Raw genomic sequence first — 18,298 nt, forward strand, 5'->3', positions numbered from 1 at the left:
GTTGAAGACTCTAAATTTATGTATTTTTCCAAACACCAATTACTTGCCAAGAAATAACACATTTATTATTTTTTTCATTTGTCAGTCATAGGAGAGAAAGCAAAATTTCAATTGGATAGTGGTGTCAAGGTGGTCTTCTCATCTGCTTGGTCTTTCTCTGAAGAAAATGCCTATGCAAGGTGTATTTAAGTATACCATAGCAAAAAAACAACAACATATCATTGTTTAAAATGACTTCCCCTCACCTCATAAGGTGAAATACACGTCTCTGAAAAGTCCTTCTCAGCAACTTTACATATGCATCTTATATAAGGTTTGCATAAAGGACTTATATAAAGTTAGGTTTTAGGCAAGCATATTAGAAATATGAAATAGGTTTGGCGTGATTTATTCAAATGACTAACTTCGGGCACACGCTCTTTCATTTAGAATAGTCCGGATTCATTAAATAAGAACGAGGATGAACAAATTCATGTGTGTACGAACCTGTGAATCAGGTGGGAATTTTTTGTGACAAATTTACCTGCGCGTATATGTATGAAAAATCCACGTAATTATTAGTGATTAAGGCCCATTATTTGTCGGTTCCTTTGTTTTTCTGTATGAGAGTAAAAGTTGTGTGATTTTTTTCTCGAGCCAACTCAAACGATTTATAATGGTTTTGCTGATCTCATTATTACTGATCTCATAAAAATTATGTTACTATGACAGCATTTTTGCAAAACAAAATTACATGCCTCATCACAAATTTTGCTGCATCTTCCCAGTGAAATGTCCAGCGGGGGGCGCCAAAAGCCAGTGAAATGGTGTCATATTCAGACACAGTTTTAAAGGTGAATGTTAGATGTGAAGTGTAATGAGTAAAACGTTCCTCCCTAACCTAAATTTTAACCTAATCCTAACAAGCAAATGAGAGGTTAAGCGCGATATCGAAAGCACATTTTCTGAAGCAACCACGGCATTTTGTGTCGCTTCTATGACCCTTTTCTCTCACGGGTCAACTTACGTGCATGGCTGGGCTTGAACCGCAGTCTTCCGAGTTCTGCGTTTAACACTATGTGTTGAGCTACTGCGCAAGCTGATCACATTGTATTAAGTGTGTAAATGTAGGTGGATCAGTAAAAAATACATTAAAAAAAATATAGTTTGTCAAATGATGCGTTAAAGTGTATAAATATGATAACAAGTGGTGTGTGAGTATCAGAGCAAAAAATATGTGTTTATAAGTCATAATCAGCCGTTGTAGTTGTGATTTGTGTGAAAGTGAATAAATGCACAGTTGTTGTAGCGCCTCTAGTGTTATTTTCACCAGAAAACTGCAGCGAAATGTAGAACATGGCACGTAAAAGTCAGTTTGCAAAACTTTTGTATTAGTAATGTTCATTCTGTGAGACTAGATTGGTCATCTCATGCTATTATTAAGACTTCTCAGGAGACTGGGTTGGCTGGTGACCAGCATCCAAAACGCAACATATGCTGGTGACCAGCAGTGCTAGGCCTAGTTGCAAGAAACCCCTTAAGTTAAGAAAACCCTTAGTGACAATACATTTACAATTATAACTACTTGTATTTGGCCCTTTCTGCCGGTAAGTAAAACATGTTCCTGGATAAACATCTTTTGTTGGTCCGAGAAAAAACATTCCCTAGAAATATATCTCCAAATCTAATACTAACCATTAAATACCCCTTAACATAAGAGGGAAATAGCAGATTAATGGCAATTCAAAGTGATCCAAGAACAAAAAGGTCTCACAAAGCAAGAAAGCCATTCAGGTTTGAGGACAATGACGACAAAACTTTCCTATTTGGGTGAACTGTTTTTTTTTTTTTAGTTATATCCTAATTCCATTCAAGAATATTCCCAAAAGTTTCCTGTTAAATGTAATTTACTCAACAGTGAACGGTATTCGGCTTTCTTCATTTAAAGTGTAATCTCACAGCGCTGTGCTGGCAGAAGAAGGGACAATGAAATGTCTGGTAAACAGCCACAGAGCTGAATTTCTGATGACTGTCTCTGTGATATTTCAACTTTTCCTCCTCCTGCTCCTGCATGGATGTGGCCTTTCTCAGGTAAAAATAGCTGCTTGTTGAGCTCAGATTATTTTGAGATGTTTTAATGTCACCTTCAGGTGGAGTATGCGTGTGTGTGTGTGTCAGGGGAAGGCATCCTGCAGGAGCAGAATAATTATAAGGACAGCACACTTGTGAAGGTGGGAACAAAGCGCCTCGGCTCCTGACAGACTGTGGCAGAGAACAGTCATGATAAAATTGTTGAAAACTGTTTCAAAGAACACAACACTGAAGATGACTAAGATGTTGTAAAAAAAAAAAAAAAAAAAAAAAAAAAAGCCCATATATTAAAAAAAGAAATCATATTTTCATGAAAACAACATGCAAAATGTAGGAACATTTGCCATGAGGTCAGTGGATTTCTCACAATGCTGCCATGTTACTTTAAATTAAGATTGTGAATTGATGCCAGAGTTTTAATACAAAGTCACATGACCTCAGTATTTGCAGGGACTCTATTTTCAATAATTTTCACAGAAATGTGGCCAACTTACTCACTGCACCTTGCTTCAGCCTCTCAAATGCTTTATCGCCCAGGATACAAAAACCTTTGTAGGGTTTTAAAGGCATCATAAGAGTTGTTATAGTATTGGGAATACTCCTGTGACCAGATAAGATTTGAAATCTTGTACAGCTGGGGGCCATTAAGTGTCCACGTTGGGGAGGTGTCCCTTCCCAAGAGGAAGATAACGCGGAGACCACACCCTACCCGAAGGGGAGGTAATTGTGTGGAAATACGTCAAGTGGTCTTTCCGAGCTTGTTGGCAGTGTTGCATGTGGAGAAGTCCCCGTGGTAGGTCCTACCCAGAGGGGATGGAGCTCTACAAACATGGCGACCGGGGCAGAGGGGACTCTGCCCAAGGAAGACACAGGTTTACCAATGGGGAAGATACATCACACGGGGTTACAGACCGGCAACCAGCGCATGTGGAGCACCTACCCCAGCATAGGGCCTACTAGCACATGTATTGGGCCGGCATCGAGTTTCTCTGCGAACTCGCCTGCCACAGGGCTAAGGAGGAAGGACATCCAGGGTCCACGGTCTCGTGAACACGGCTGGGGGGTAAAAGCACATGTCTCCCCCTCCAGGAGGGGAAAGGCGCTATGTGCATGCGGTACACCTGGCCAGTTGTCCCAGCAACTTACCTGTTCGTACCTGACAACACACGGGATGAACCGGCTCAACCCAGAGATTGAGGAACCTCGCGAATGTGTTGGGTGTTGTCCAGCCCGTTGTTCTGCAGATGTCTGCTAAAGAGGCACCAATGGTCAGGGTCCAGGAGGCCACCACACTCCTGGTAGAGTGTGCTCGTAGCCCCCAAGGGGGGGGGGGGTGAGCATCTAAAGCTCTGAGTGTGATCCACATAGATGCATAAAGCACGCACCAGACACAGCAACGACAAGGCTGCCTCCTCCTGGGGCAGTGCTTGCAGGTTCACCACCTGATCCCTAAACAGGGTTGTGGGAACCTTGGGCACATAGCCCGGTCGGGGTCTCAGGACCACGTGAGAGTATTCCGGACCAAACTCCAGGCACATGTTGCTGACAGAGAATGCCTGCAGGTCCCCTACCCTGTGATTGACATGAGTGCAGTCAGGAAAGCAGTCTTTAAAGAGACCACATTTAGCTCAACTGACTCCAGGGCTCAACCGGTGCTCCCTACAGGACCACAGAGAGATCCCATGAAATAATGAGGTGCGGTCTGGGAGGATTCAACCGCCTCACGCCTTTAAGGAACCTGATGATCAGGTCATGCTTCCCTAAATACTTACTGTCAACTGCATTGTGGTGCACCACCATGGCAGCCATGTACACCCTCAAGGTGGGGGGGGCACCTCCGAAGCGTCGTGCCTGCCATAAATGTGCAGTGTCCGGCGATCGCAATAACGATGGCTGTAAACACCAGCTGTGTGACCCACGAAATGAGGAAACCGCTCCTTTTCTGAACATGTGGGTACCGCAACCTTTCGGGCATCAAAGAAAAGGCAACAAAGGATTCTCCTCCCAGCCCTCCACTGGGGGATGGAGTGGTCTGCTTACCATCTCTAGGCCTGCAGCAGGTCTCCACGTGCCTGGGTCGCTCGTCTCAGGGGCGGCTAGAAGCTTTCCTCGGGTTCTTGGCGGCGGGCCGTGAGACAGGGGCATCTGCTTCCTGTGGGTGGCTCTACGCCTGGGCCAGGTCGCTGGACAGGAGTCTCGGGTGGTTCCGCCAAGTGGCGCCATTTTGGGGGCACAGGTGCACCGCACCTGCATTATCCACCTGGGGCATATATACACCCTGGCAGCCCAACCGTCAAGGGTAGTAAGAGCAGTGGAGCTCAGAAACCGGGTCCGGGCAGTGAAAGGTGCCCACCACATGAGCTCCTCATGCACCTCCAGGAAGAAAGGGACCGGGGTGGGGCGTGGCCGTGAGCAGCGCTCAGAGCCCAGGAACCAATCGTCAAGCCACAAGGGTTCAGGGGGGAGTGGAGGGTTCCACTCCAGCCCGACGCTCGCAGCCACCCGGGCAAGCATGGCCGCCAGCTCCTCGTCGGCCTGTGACTGGGCGACCACACCTGAAGGTGGGAGCCCAGTCGAGTCCTCGCCATCAGACTGGACCAGCCCGCTCTCCGATGCTGCGATCAAGAGCTCATCCACTTTGCGAGTGCCGAATGAGATTACAAACTCGCCCTGAGACGAGCCGGCGGTCTCATCCCAGCGGGGTGAACGAGCGTACTGAGGAATAGGAGGTCTGTGGGTGGTTACCCGGCGGAGCGGCTCCCACTGGGGTCCCCAAATCGCCCCCAGTGCTAACCGTTGTGGCCTCAAACCCATAGGTAGAAGGACCGAGGCGGGGAGCCGCTGGGGTGGCTTACCCTCTAACGAAGGAAAGCCGCGACCGCAACGTTGCCATGGTCATGCTCTCGCAGTGAGAACATGACCCGTCCACGGTCTTTGCGTGGGCAGTGCCCAAGCACGTAAGACAGCGATCGTGAGAGTGGAGAGGTAACGACCGCAACCAGGAAATAAACACAGACGGAGAGGCATCTTTAAAAAATGCTCTCCGTCAGTGCCACTCTTTTAGTAGGGAAAATATACTCTTTTATTGCAAGAATATATACTCTTTTAGACTGTCGAAGCACCCAGGGGTGTTCTCTGCACTCCACCGGTGCGCGAGGGGGAGAAGCCGCTGTAATGCGCCATAAATCCAACAGCTTTTGTAGAGGTGAATGGATTGGCGGAGGAATTCAGCTCGCTGAAATACAACCGCTCGGCTCTGAAGAGAAAATCTGAATGAGTGTTGCGAGCCAGCTCCTTTTATACCCGTATGTCCGGGGGAGTGGCATGAAAATTCCACTCGCCAATTCCCATTGGCCTTTTCTCAAAGATCAGAGGTGTTTGGGGCTCCCAAGAGTGATCCCTAGTGTCACTACATCGACACAACGTCGAATGAGTGACAGATAGGGAACTTACAGATGTCTATTCCAGTCCTACCTACACCACACAAGACTTTTTTTCTGCTTTTATATGGATGGCTGTCTACTTGCAAGTTCTTTTCAAAATTAGATGTATGCAAATATAACTTAAACTTGGTCCAGTTGAAGAGAATCCCTTAAGTTAAAGGGATATTTCACCACAAAATGAAAATTCTCACCCTCATTCCATCCCTGATGTGTATGACTTTCTTTCTTTTTACAGAACGCAAACAATTTTTTTCAGAAGAATATCTCAGCCCTGTAGGTCCATACAATGCAAGTGAATGGTGGCCAGACCTTTGAAGCTCTAAAAAGCAGACAAAAGCAGCATAAATGTAATCAATTCGACTCCAGTAGTTTAATCAATGTCTTCTAAAATGATCCAGTCGGTTTTGGGTAAGAATAGACTCCTTTTTCACTGTGCATCTCTAGGCACAATAATGATTTCTAGCTCGATTACACTTCCTATTACCTGACACATGCACAGAGTGCTAGATGGTGCTAGGAAGTGTAATCAAACTTGAAATCATGTTCGCCAAGGAGGCTGCTAATGTGATGATTTATAATGAAAAAGGAGTTATATTTTGGTCTGTTCTCACCCAAAACTGATTGGATTGTTTTTCGGAGCTTCAAAGTTTTGGTCACCATTCAATTGCATTGTATGGACCTACAGAGCTGAGATATTCTTGTAAAAACCTTCCTTTGTGTTCTGCAGATAAAGGAAAGTCATACACATCTGGGATGACATGAGGGTGAGTAAATGATGAGAGAATAAAATTTTTTTGGGGGTGAACTAAGCCTTCAAGAAAACCTTTAGATATAATTGTAAGTATATTGACACTAAGGGTTTGCTTAACTAAAAGGGAAAGTTCTCCTAAAAATGAAAACAGCACTGTGTACACGTCTCTCGTGTGACAAATTCACGTTGGCATGTTATGGCTGTAATCTCACATTTTTCTCTCGATTGAGACATCCAGGATAAGCACACATTGTGAGTAAACAAACAGATAAATACAGATCTAAACCAAAACCAACGAGGCTTCTGTACAGTGTTCCTCCTACTCAGTTGTAAACAGCGCTGCTCTTCCGCGTGTCTCATGTGAGGTGTTATGATTTCTGAGGCCCCAATCAACCGACCAACCTGGGGCCCCATTTTGAAAATGTTTGCTTAAAAAATTGCATAAAATAGATTTTAAATCATAATTTTACATTTGTCCTATAAGCCATACATACATTCAAAATGTTTAAAGAAATAAAAATCTAGTTAAATGTAATTAATGCATGTTTTCCCGTTTTTCCACAGATAAAAAAGTAATATTTACCTACACATATTTGTACAAAACACTTTTTTTTTTCTTTTTCTTTTTTTTTTTTTTTTTGTGAACAGGGTGTGCAAAACCTACTACTTGACCCACTAACATTTTGGAATTGAGTTGGTATTTATTAATATTATAACCTAACAATTATTTATAGTTATCCAGTTTGTCATTATAACATACAGTATTATTATTATTACTTTGAGGATTTGTTGTATACAATAGTATTATATTCCTGTCTTATTTACTTTACTTTCACCTGGAGCTTATATTCTGACGCTGCAGTGTATTGTTCAACATATTGCAAAAGGCTGTATTTTTTGTAAGCATTGTAGGCAACATTCATAACAGTAACAGTAAACACACAAGGCACGGCAGCCCCTCAGCACACTAGAGCAGAAGGGGAAAAAAACGTTGCCGTTTATCAAGTGCTGAAACTTCACTTGGTGCAGAACAATCTGGAATAATGTTGAGCATCGTAACAGTCACCTCTTTGCAACCTGATCTGGTTCAGAACGTTAAATTTTTGTGACACCTGCGCTACAAAAAGTCTAGACGCAGCGCAACGAATGAAACAGAACGCTGGTGTCTCGACGTGTTTTTGAGACCTGAAATCCTCTCTGTCCTCTTAAGGGGCTCTGTATGTTTCAAACCTGTATGTTTTTCTTTTGTGAAACACAAAAGAATATATTGCAACATTGAATTTCAGTCAACCACTCACTTAAATAGAAAAGAAAGATGCAATCCCAAATGTTCTGTCTTATCTCCTTTTGTGTTTCACAGAATAAAAATGTCCAAGGTTCAGAAAAACATATGTGTGTGTGTATGATGACAGCATTTTAATTTTATGGATGAACTTACATTTAAAATCAGTCAAATTGACACTACCTTTAAATTAGCCTGTCATTTGTTATTATACATCCATTTGTGAATGCAACTGTGTGAAGGCAGTTTTTCTATAATTGGCTGTTAAGTATTAAGATTTATATACTGTAGAAAAAGTTAACTCCAAAGAATTTTGTATTTGTAAATGTACATTTTGTATAAATAAAATTTTGTATAAATCTGAATGTGCTGTGTGTTTAATAAAGAGTACATATACAGTATAGGCTGATTTATTCATGTTTAAATATTTGAGATTTTAAAAACAAAAGTAGAAAATATGTTGATAATATGTTGAAGTTTCACCCAACGTCATTTCAACGTGAGGTAAGCAAACCAATTAGACCAATATTATGTTTGTTTTCAGTGGCGTGAACGACGTAGATTCAACGTGACTTTGATGAGCAAAAAGATGCGGAATCTACGTCGGAGATCAACGCTGTTTCAATGCCGCGAGAGACATCGATTCTACGTTGATTATGTTATCTTATCTTATGTTTTGTTTTTTGTTTAGTTTTTTGTTTTGTCCCCTGAAAATTTGTGGAAAAGTATACTTTCAATGTTTCATCAGCTGAACAATAGAGCGTCACAGTCTGGTTTTGGCAGTAAAAATCGCATACATTTTTTCTCTAGACAAATTGATTATTAACGCTAATTTATAAACCTTTCAAGACAGACCCACCGTGAGCTCCGAGACAGTTAATCATTGATATATGCTTCAGCTGAAGCCATCATTTCATCCATTATTTCTCCTTCATTTAAAAAAAAAAATCATGTTTATTAGCAAAATTCCTGGTGAAGACTACACTTCCCATGATCTTGAAGAAAGAGATCCACCAATTAGAGAATCGCGGTGATGAATGCACATCAAATGAGCTCTGCAGTGACCGCCAACTGGCATGAAGTACTGTCAATGACGCAATCAAGACGTTTTCACTACACTCTCAAACGAATATATTTGCAAATATCGGAATATTTTGCAATAAATTTAAAATGTATTGTTTCTATACTTATAATCAACAACTTTAAGTCAATATTTTTTTATCCGATTATTTCTTTTGCAATGCCTTATGGGATTGCAGTTTATTCCCTCATGAAATAAGGTAAGTACACTACACTACATTGTCTGAGTTTCTCAGTTTTTTCTTTAAATCAATGTTTGTGATGTTGTGATTCACCTTGGAGCTGGTTGGTTTGGTTCATGGTTTTGAACTCTTTTATGAAGGGTTTTATGAAATCCCAAGGAAAGAAATAAATGGGGAAAATACATCCAGAACCAAGACGGCCGAAAAAGTGGGCGGACACTGTTGCGCTCTATTTATACTGAGGCAGAGAACAGTACGGAATATTGATTGGACTGTATTTATACCCCTCACAACCTTGTTTTCAATCGCATCAAATTAAATACGCTGTCTTCTCAGACTAAACTGCCCTATAATAGCAAAATGCATTAACTACACATTTTGGCAAAATTGAGTCATGACTAAAATCTGGTATCTTTAATTATGATTAATAAAAAAAAATGATTAATAATAATAAAATAAATAAATAAATAGCTATTTTGTTAAAACTTCAGTTTAGGGATCAGAAATAATTCATATAATTACTAATCACTAATAATTACACTTGCAAGTAACTAGTTATGTACTTGTTTGACATTATAAAGTATTTATTAATACTTTATTGATTTCTTATTCTTGCTTTATAGCCCCTTTATATTTGCTTTTGTCATTACAATGAATTTCTTAGCTAAAAACAAAACAAATCAATAACTAGTATGATGCAAAATACATCCCATATAGGTTCTCAGTACTCTGTGTGAATGCGCGGCTTATAAGTATGAAATACATATTGAATGCATATAGTATTTCAACAAACAGGTAAGGTTAGGATTAGGTTTAGGGGTAGGGGATGGTGTAGGTGTTTGTGGGACTCTCAGCGATGCCCCTGTATAGTAGTATTTAATTAGGGGTGCAAATAGCATCTAACACTATGTGCCCTTAGTGTAAAGAGGATGTTTTTGTTGCTTTTTCACTAAGCATCATAAGTCTCTGTCTTCTATATTTATTTAAACTTACAAGTCACACATTCACTTAGTGTAATAAGAACCTATAAAGGATGTATTTTGCACCTCACTAGCTATTGGTATCTTTTGTTTTTACCTAATAAGTTAATTGTTAGGAAAAAAAAAAAAACAAATGTAAAGAGGCTATTAGGCAAGGGTAAGAAATTAACAAAGAAGGGCCTAACAAATACCTTATAATTCCAAACAAGTTCGTAACTAGTCCCTTACAAGTCCAATTTTAGTCATTAATTACTGTCTAATTTCTGATCCCTAAACTAAAGTGTTACCGCTATTTCAGTTTCAGTGTTGCCGTAGTTACGGTGTTGTAGCTTTTTATTGTAGTAAAATCTTAAAGTCTGCAAACAAGTATCATGATCTGTTTTCACAGTGGTTACAACTACTACCATTTTCTGAGTGGCCCTTAACCCCCGACCCCGATAATGGTATACGATAATGGCGGTACTAAACTAAAGCCAATATTATGTTTGTGCCCTAAAACTGGTCTATCATGTGTGTGTGTGTCCACATAGTTTTTGAGTGATGGGCCTCTTGTGGTCTGGTTGTCACGGTGACATTGAGAGGGCACTCTCTCAGTCTGCATGCACGCTGTGCCGTCTGTTCCTCTGGCACGTTGCCATACCAACAGGGGGCAGAGGATGATAATGCTACATGCATGATATGCTGACTGTGAGTGTGTAAAACAGGCAGAAACAGTACAGCAGGGAGGGAGACGGTGAAATGTTTTTCACAGGCGTGAGGTTTAACCTGCCGTGACTTGGCCTTTACTTTCCAAAGTCAGCATTCTCTTCTGTTTTAGAGTGCTGAATATCACAGTGTGAGGAGTTTTGAGTGTACAGTGGTGTGTGTGTGTGTGTGTGTGTGTGTGTGTGTGTGTAGGGCTGAAACAACTACAAGTAACTGATGTAACTGATAATAACTAATTATGAAGATCAGTGACATAAACAAAATTCATAATCAGTTCACTAGATGAAGAACCTCGATCAGAAAAGTTACTTTACAGTAGTGAAACATTTGTATGACAAAATTCATTAGGGCCCAAGCCAATCTGTTTATATAAATTGAGCAATTTATATTAAATGCTTCAAAGAAGCTCATAAGCATATACAGATATAAAGACTTACATGTACAATATGTATTATATATGTGTAGTTTAATGTGGCCGGTTGCCACATCAGTGCTCATAGATTGCTTGATTGCTGGACTGACAGTAAAATGGGTAAATGACCAGTTTGCTACTTCATTTTCAACAGAAAATCATTTGTTTAAAAATGAACTTATTATATAATTATTATTATAATGTTATCATGGCTTCAACTGTGCATGGATCCATGACTTGACACTCATTAAGGTATTCAAAAATACATTAAAAATGCAATTCACACAAAGCTATTACTTAAATAATTACTTAACCTCTACTATGATGTATATGTTTTCAATTTCTGAGTTTAAAGCCAATTTAATAATTAGTTTTTTTTCTTGGGCTTAAAATAAAAAAAAAAATAAAAAAAAATGTCTAAGACAAGTGGCATAACTGTCAGGAGAAAATAATGAAGGAATAATGAAATAAATAATAAATAGCTGAAATTCTTGAAAAAAGAAATGTTGGCATAAGTAGTTTGGAATATTCATTTAAATTATTATTGCTTAAAAATTAAGCACTGAAACTATTTTGTTTTAAAATCGTATTAATATTTGACAAACGTCAATCAAAGACACTGTAAACAACATGCAATACCAACATTTCATACCTTTTACTTAATGGTCACACCACTCAACATTATTACAATCCTAAAATTATTATTCTTTTTCTTTGCAGAACAATTCGATTTTATATATACTGTATATATTAGGCCTGTGAATTAATTAAAAAATGTAACTAATTAATTGCACAGTTTTCTGTGATTAATAGCAGTTAATCATGATTAAATTATTGAACATGATACATTACAACATTAAAAAAATCATTTACTTTATTCTTTGTCTCAAAGAACTTGCAAGAAATTGGTTAGTCATAATTTATTTAATTATATAAATATGTACATTAAACTTGTACAAAGGTGCCTGGGTTTGTACCTGGCAAGCAGCAAATGCCCTAATCCCAGCCCTAATATATAATATAATATATATTCCAAATATAGACACAAGAAACTGCAGACCCTTACATTCACATCAGGAAAAGTGATTGACAGTAATGCATTATTACGTTCAGAGGAGAACTGTGTGTTCCTACTGAACATTATCTTACCGGTTTTGTTTTTCTTTATAATCATTAATAATTTAATGATTCAAATTTTCCTTCTACGTCCAACTGTTTTTGTGTGTGTATTTTTGGTATCAATGACTCACTGTATCACCATCTTGTCCAGCGGTGCCGTTCATGGGTGGGGTCATGTCCACATCCACACATGAGCTGTTTGGCAGATTTTTATCTACACCCACACAAAAAGAAGTGCAATGTGTTTTTAATTCTTTCTTTATTTTTCTCCCCTTTTCTCACCAATTTGGAATGCCCAATTCCCAATGCGCTCTAAGTTCTCGTGGTGGCGTAGTGACTCGCCTCAATCTGGGTGGCGGAGGACGAATCTCAGTTGCCTCCATGTCTGAGACCGTCAATCTCCGCAACTTATCATGTGGCTTGTTGAGCGCTTTACCGCGGAGACATAGCGCATGTGGAGGCTTCACGCTATTCTCCACGGCATCCACGCACAACTCACCACGCGTCCCACCGAGAGAGAGAACCACATTATAGCAACCACGAGGAGGTTAGCCCAACGTGACTCTACCCACCCTAGCAACCGGGCCAATTGGTTGCTTAGGAAGCCTGACTGGAGTCACTCAGCACACACTGGATTCGAACATTTACTTGCTGAGCTACCCAGGCCCGCATGTGTTTTTAATTCGTTTTTTTTTTTTTTTTTTTTTTTTTTAAACAAAGGGCCAATCAAAATATCCTTAAAGTTCACCCAAAAATAAAATTCTGTGAAAGTTCAATTCAGTTCAATACAATGAACATTTGTAGTCACCACATCTGTCAATAGGTGCCAAATTTTATTTGAGAGCTCTTCTCAAGCTACAGCTGAGGGCCAGATTTTCAGAGAAAAAATTAGAACATTTCAGCCTGTTCCTCACACAAAGCTATCCTATGATTTTAGAAGATTAGAAAAAAAAGAGTGTGCAAATCATTTTGGCTATTTTTATGGTGCTTTTATGTTTTTATTTTTCTTTATATTTTTTTTCAATTTTGAAGCTTGACAATTGTGGTCGCTATAATCTGTTGTTGTATGGAAAGAGAAGAACATTCTTCAAAATTGTTCCACAGTAAAAAAAAAAAAAAAAATGACTTCATCACGTAATATGATTTCCGTCTCTTTTTCTCAGTGTGTTAAAGACAGTGGACTTTCATTTCAAGTGGGAAATTATGCTAACAGCTCAATATTAGCATATTAGCATCAAAAGCAGGGCTGTTGAGTGCAGTTTTCTTTTATGTAATCTCTGTCCGCACAATCACAATCTATTTTCAAAGCATCTTTAACCCTTTTGAATGCTTACATCTCTCCATCTTTCTCTTTTTATCATTAAGTCAATTCAAGACATATTTATTTGTATAGCGCTTTTCACAACACATTATGCCCAATATTGCTCCACTACCCCAAAGATTATCATGGTAGTGTTTTTTTGTTTTGTTTTGTTCCAGTGCCCTTACAAAAAATCTAAACATGCCGCAAATTTGCCGCTTGTTATTTTCACATGCAAATGAGCTTGTGTTTTGCCGCAAATGTTTGACAGAAGTTTGCATCTCTTCACCAGTAGTGGTAAACCTCTAGCAAACTAAGTTTGCCGCAAAGCTCATTTGCACGTGAAAATGATCTGTGGCAAATTTGCCGCAAGTTTGCGGCAAATTTGCAGTGAACTCTCAAGTTTTTGTAAGGGTGGTTATACTATGGTATTCTCTGAAATACCTTAGGGTACCATGCCAATACCATGGTGTATGACAGGGAGCTCTAATAAACCTGGAGGTAGCTATCGGTTATTATATCAATAGCAGTTTCTTGCCTAGCGCTTTCAGTCCTGGAATTACTTGACCTGCACACTGCCATCTCATGGGCACTCAGTTCCGAACACAATTTTTGAGCCAGTCACTTGAGCTGTAAATGTCATGTGACTAATGACTCCAAAGGTGCAGAAAAATTGCGTCCTGACCGGCTGATCACAGCACAACAATTTGTACAGCATTAAGCCTTTCACTAGCGACTATCCTGAACTGTGACATCAACAACATTAACAACAAAATTTTTGAACTATAATGAAATATATGCCACTTGCAAATTACATTTCATGGTGCAGTTACGGTCTCTTTCATCTGGGGCTAACTGCTCATGCTAACCAGCCTAACCTTAAACTCTGGCCTAACCTTAAACCAAATGTAGTCAAGCCTTTTCAGTCAGATTAAATAATGTTACTGACTTGAAACCTGTTAACAACCTGTTAAATTCAATGTTGCCAAGTTTTAGGTGTACGCCTATTTTAGCTTACCCGGTAAAACAAGTTTTCCAACACTTACCAGCAACTCCATTTGAATCCTCCACTTGGCATTTCTTTTTGGCAATTTTGTGTAGGATTGAGGCCTTCTCACGGAACTTTCCTGAAAAACAAGCCAAAAGGAGTGATGCCTTGGTTTGGAAGAAATTTCATACACTCATTGAAAACTGCCTGTATATTTCAGCTGTAACTGTCTACAGAATGTTTGTCACACTCATCTATATTTTGCCATTTTGAGAGTCTATTACAGTAAAATAAAGTATTTATTTTTTCATTTGAAAGCCTTGGTTGGAAACATGGTAGTTAGTTTATGTTTGAAAGGACCTACTGGGAGTCAGCACTGTTTTCCATTGAGGGCACTGATTAATGCATTACTAAAAGTTCTATAACCACAACAACACTGCTTGAAATTTGTGTGGAAGTACATTTACTAATTACTGAAAACATTCCAATCACAAAAATATGTTTCATAAACATCTTATAATATTGATAGTTCCTGTTCTGGATGGTATTTGGTCAATACACTGCTTAATGTTTTTATTTTTAAGTAACTGTAATATAAAAGCAATAGGGCACCATGCTATATTGTGAATATATTGCATCATGCCTAAACACCATTTAGCCATGACTACATTCACAATATAGCACAGTCTCACATACCTTATTACTTAAAGGTGAAATGTATAATTTCTACACCACTACCGGCCAAACAGAATTGCAAAAATAATTTCAAATAGGTTTTCCGAACACTCAATACACAAAATACCATGTAACCTTTGATGTGACCTTAAAACCATCTGCACATTAGCGTAGTTGCCTGCAGCTAGTTCAGGAGATTAGAGGGGAACTCTATAACTCAGGATGGCTAGAACAGTACCAGACCATTGAAGCAATTATCGATATAGTTGCACAACCTTGTTGGGATCCATCAATGTCGGAATAAAAACACAGACAGTAGCAGCAGAGCAGATAATGACGTCTCACTGCATTTAGTTTTTGTATCTGTCTGTTTGTATGTGTGAGAGAGAATGCATGTGCTTGAGCTTGTATTTAAGCTCCAAATTATGAACATAAGTGTGGCTGGTTAAATGTACTTAAGTCAGCACAGTGACCCCAATTGACATGCACATATATTTAACATGACCTACACATCATATAACATGCCAGAATGGGTTTGGGGCATAAAGCAGCTTTGGATAAGGTCAAGGTTGGTTTGACAATGTTGGTTTGTATGTCTTCTGGGTATGTGGTAAAGAAATCCTAGTTTGTAATGTAAGCAGTATCTCTGAGGTCAAGTTATGCTGAAAACTACATAATTGCCAGCAATCTAGAAACTTTTGTTTTAAACATGGTTTTAATCTAAACTCTATAATCTGATAATTATAGCCTAGGCATTACCGTTGTACTGCTACAATCTATATTGCTGGGTAACTCTAAGGGGCACACTGTTGAGTTACTGAAAAACGAGGCAGAATATTGTTGGGTTTCTCTAAATTGAGGCAATGTATTGTTGGGTTATCCTGAAAAGAACCCTGGCATTGTTGGATTACTCTAGACAAAAAATGGTCAGAGTTTCTCTAAAAAGAGGCATGGCATCATTGGGTTACTCTTGGCAGAGTACTGCTGGGTTACTCTAGACGAGATATTGTTGGGTTTCTCTAAGCAGAGGCATGGCATTGTTGGGTTACTCTTGGCAGGGTTTGCTGAATTACTCTAGGCGGGGTATTGTTGGGTTTCTCAAAAGTTGAATTAACTCTAAATAGGATATTGTTTGGTTTCTCCAAACAGGTATGTCATTGTTGAGTAACAACAAGTTAGGTTTACTCTAGACAGGGTATTGCTGGGTTCCCTTTCAAGTCGGTTACTTTTGACAGGGTTCTGAATTCATCTCTTAGCTCTGGAAACCTGATTCACTTCGTTGTTAAAACTGCACACCTTAACAGTAGGTGGATTATTTCTACCACGCTGCTTGTGCTCTGACAAACAGCATGTCTTTACACTGGAACACACGTGTAACACGTCCATGTTTTATCTAGTGCATTGTGTTGTTCTATGTGTGTTTCAGTGAAAAGACACAAAATGAGCTTTTTGCTTAAAAATGTCTTTATAAAGATGATATTTAGCAAATATTTCCACAAGCACATTTAAAAATGTGTGATATACTTTATCCCTCTGGACACGAGTGCTGTTTTCTTTGCTCTCGGCTCACTTTCGTTCTGAAAGCTGAAGTCGCTCCTTTCTCCTCCCACTATACTCCTTCTGTGGCTCCCAACGGGCTGCACGAGGTAGGCACACGAGGGCACTATGCATGCATGTTTACCGTACAAGTCAATTCAGGCTGACAGGTCAGCACTTTATATGCTTTGGAGGCCGTTCAAAATGTTTGGTCAGCTGCCAAAGGACAGACTTTCTCAGTGGGTGATTCGCAAGTCAGGCAATGTCCAATGGGTGTTAAGGCTCTCTATCAGGAGCATTGCCTCCTCCTGGGCTTGGGCTAAGGGCGTGTCCTTGGAGAACATCTGTATGGCTGCAGGCTGGGTTTCCCTAACACCTTTGCCAGGTTTTACATCTTGGATGTCTCTTTCCTCTCTTCCCAGATTCTCATGGCAAAGGAAGGTTGATTCTTCAGTGTCCACTACCTTACAAGCTAGTGTCATTGTATTCTGACTATCGGTCTCATGAACGTGTCATACTTGACTCTTTCCAGTGTAAAGAGCAATGTTTTAATGTTCTTATACCCTGTCGGCATTATGTTAATCTGTCCATTTCACTTTTTGATTTGTAACTAGTAGCCCCTAATATAAACATGCAATTTTTTTTTTTTTTTTTTTTTTTTTTTTTGAAGAGCAAATAGTTTCTTCATATAGGGACAGCAGGAGTAAGTTGTGAAATTTTAAATAATACCAAGCTATAGAAAGTCTTTTTTTTTTTTTATCAAATTGTTTGTTACATGAGTGTTGGTTATTCATGTTTTTGAGACGTTAAAGACATCACAGCTGATTTTCTGTAAAGCTGCTTTGGAACAATGTGTATTGGGAAAAGCACAAAAACTATACAAATAAAAATTGTTTGACTTGATTTTACTGCCATGTTACAATGGTTTTTTTTTTTCTAACTTAGGCAACAAAATCTCAATGTTCTCTCTTTGCACTGTCAAACAAACAAGTGATAGCCAGCTCTGAAGCATTTTACCAATCAAAAATGAGCATAATTTTTTCAGATTAACATTTTTATTGGTTGATTCTCAAACATAACACATAAAGCAAAATATACATGCACAGAGTCAACCATTATCCTCTTTGAACCCCATTATTTCCCTTTCCCCCTCCCAATCCCAAACTCCACCCTGACCCTCAACAAATATCCCTGTGGTCAAAGCCTGTGTATACACACACAAAAAACAAAAAAAAACAAAAAATAAAAAAAATAATATATATATATATATATATATATATATATATATATATATATATATATATATATATATATATATAATAATCACACACATTTAAAACTATAAATCTCTCTCCGATGCCCCTCCCTAAGAGCCTTCTAAAAAGGCTAATTAGCTGCCCCATTTTTTATTAAATAACTCCAGGTTGCCTAGCCTTCTATATGACATTTCTTCAAATGCCGCTACCCTGCCCATCTCTGTGTACCACTCTTGAAATGAGGGCGCTCCAGCCGACTTCCATCCCCTAAGAATGACCTGTCTACCAACCATAACACTGGCTAGCACCCAATTTTTTATGTATTTATCCCCTATATTAATGACCGCCCCATCGCCTAAAATACAGAGTCTGGGGCAAAATTACATTTGAGTGCCCAATACGTCACACATAAAACTCTGAACCCTCAACCAAATTTCTAGGATCTTAACACACCACCAAAAAACATGGGAGGTGTCCCCATCTTCTGATTGGCATCACCAGCAGGTGGGTGTGTCTTTA

The 18,298-nt window shown here is 39.3% G+C and overlaps 1 protein-coding gene across 3 annotated transcripts in view; it reads right to left on the reverse strand.

The window, feature by feature from the left end:
- LOC127441617 (sodium/potassium/calcium exchanger 2-like) overlaps positions 1-18,298 on the reverse strand; it is a 91,358-nt gene that overhangs the window by 14,181 nt on the left and 58,879 nt on the right. For all 3 annotated transcript variants that reach the window (XM_051699229.1, XM_051699239.1, XM_051699219.1), the window contains 2 exons: positions 14,371-14,451; positions 12,156-12,238 (listed from right to left, as the gene is read on the reverse strand). In XM_051699229.1, coding sequence (XP_051555189.1) covers positions 12,156-12,238; positions 14,371-14,451 — 164 coding nt within the window. The remainder of the gene's footprint in view (positions 1-12,155; positions 12,239-14,370; positions 14,452-18,298) is intronic.

Source organism: Myxocyprinus asiaticus, chromosome 1 (assembly GCF_019703515.2).
Source record: "Myxocyprinus asiaticus isolate MX2 ecotype Aquarium Trade chromosome 1, UBuf_Myxa_2, whole genome shotgun sequence".
NCBI classification, from domain to species: Eukaryota; Metazoa; Chordata; class Actinopteri; order Cypriniformes; family Catostomidae; genus Myxocyprinus; species Myxocyprinus asiaticus.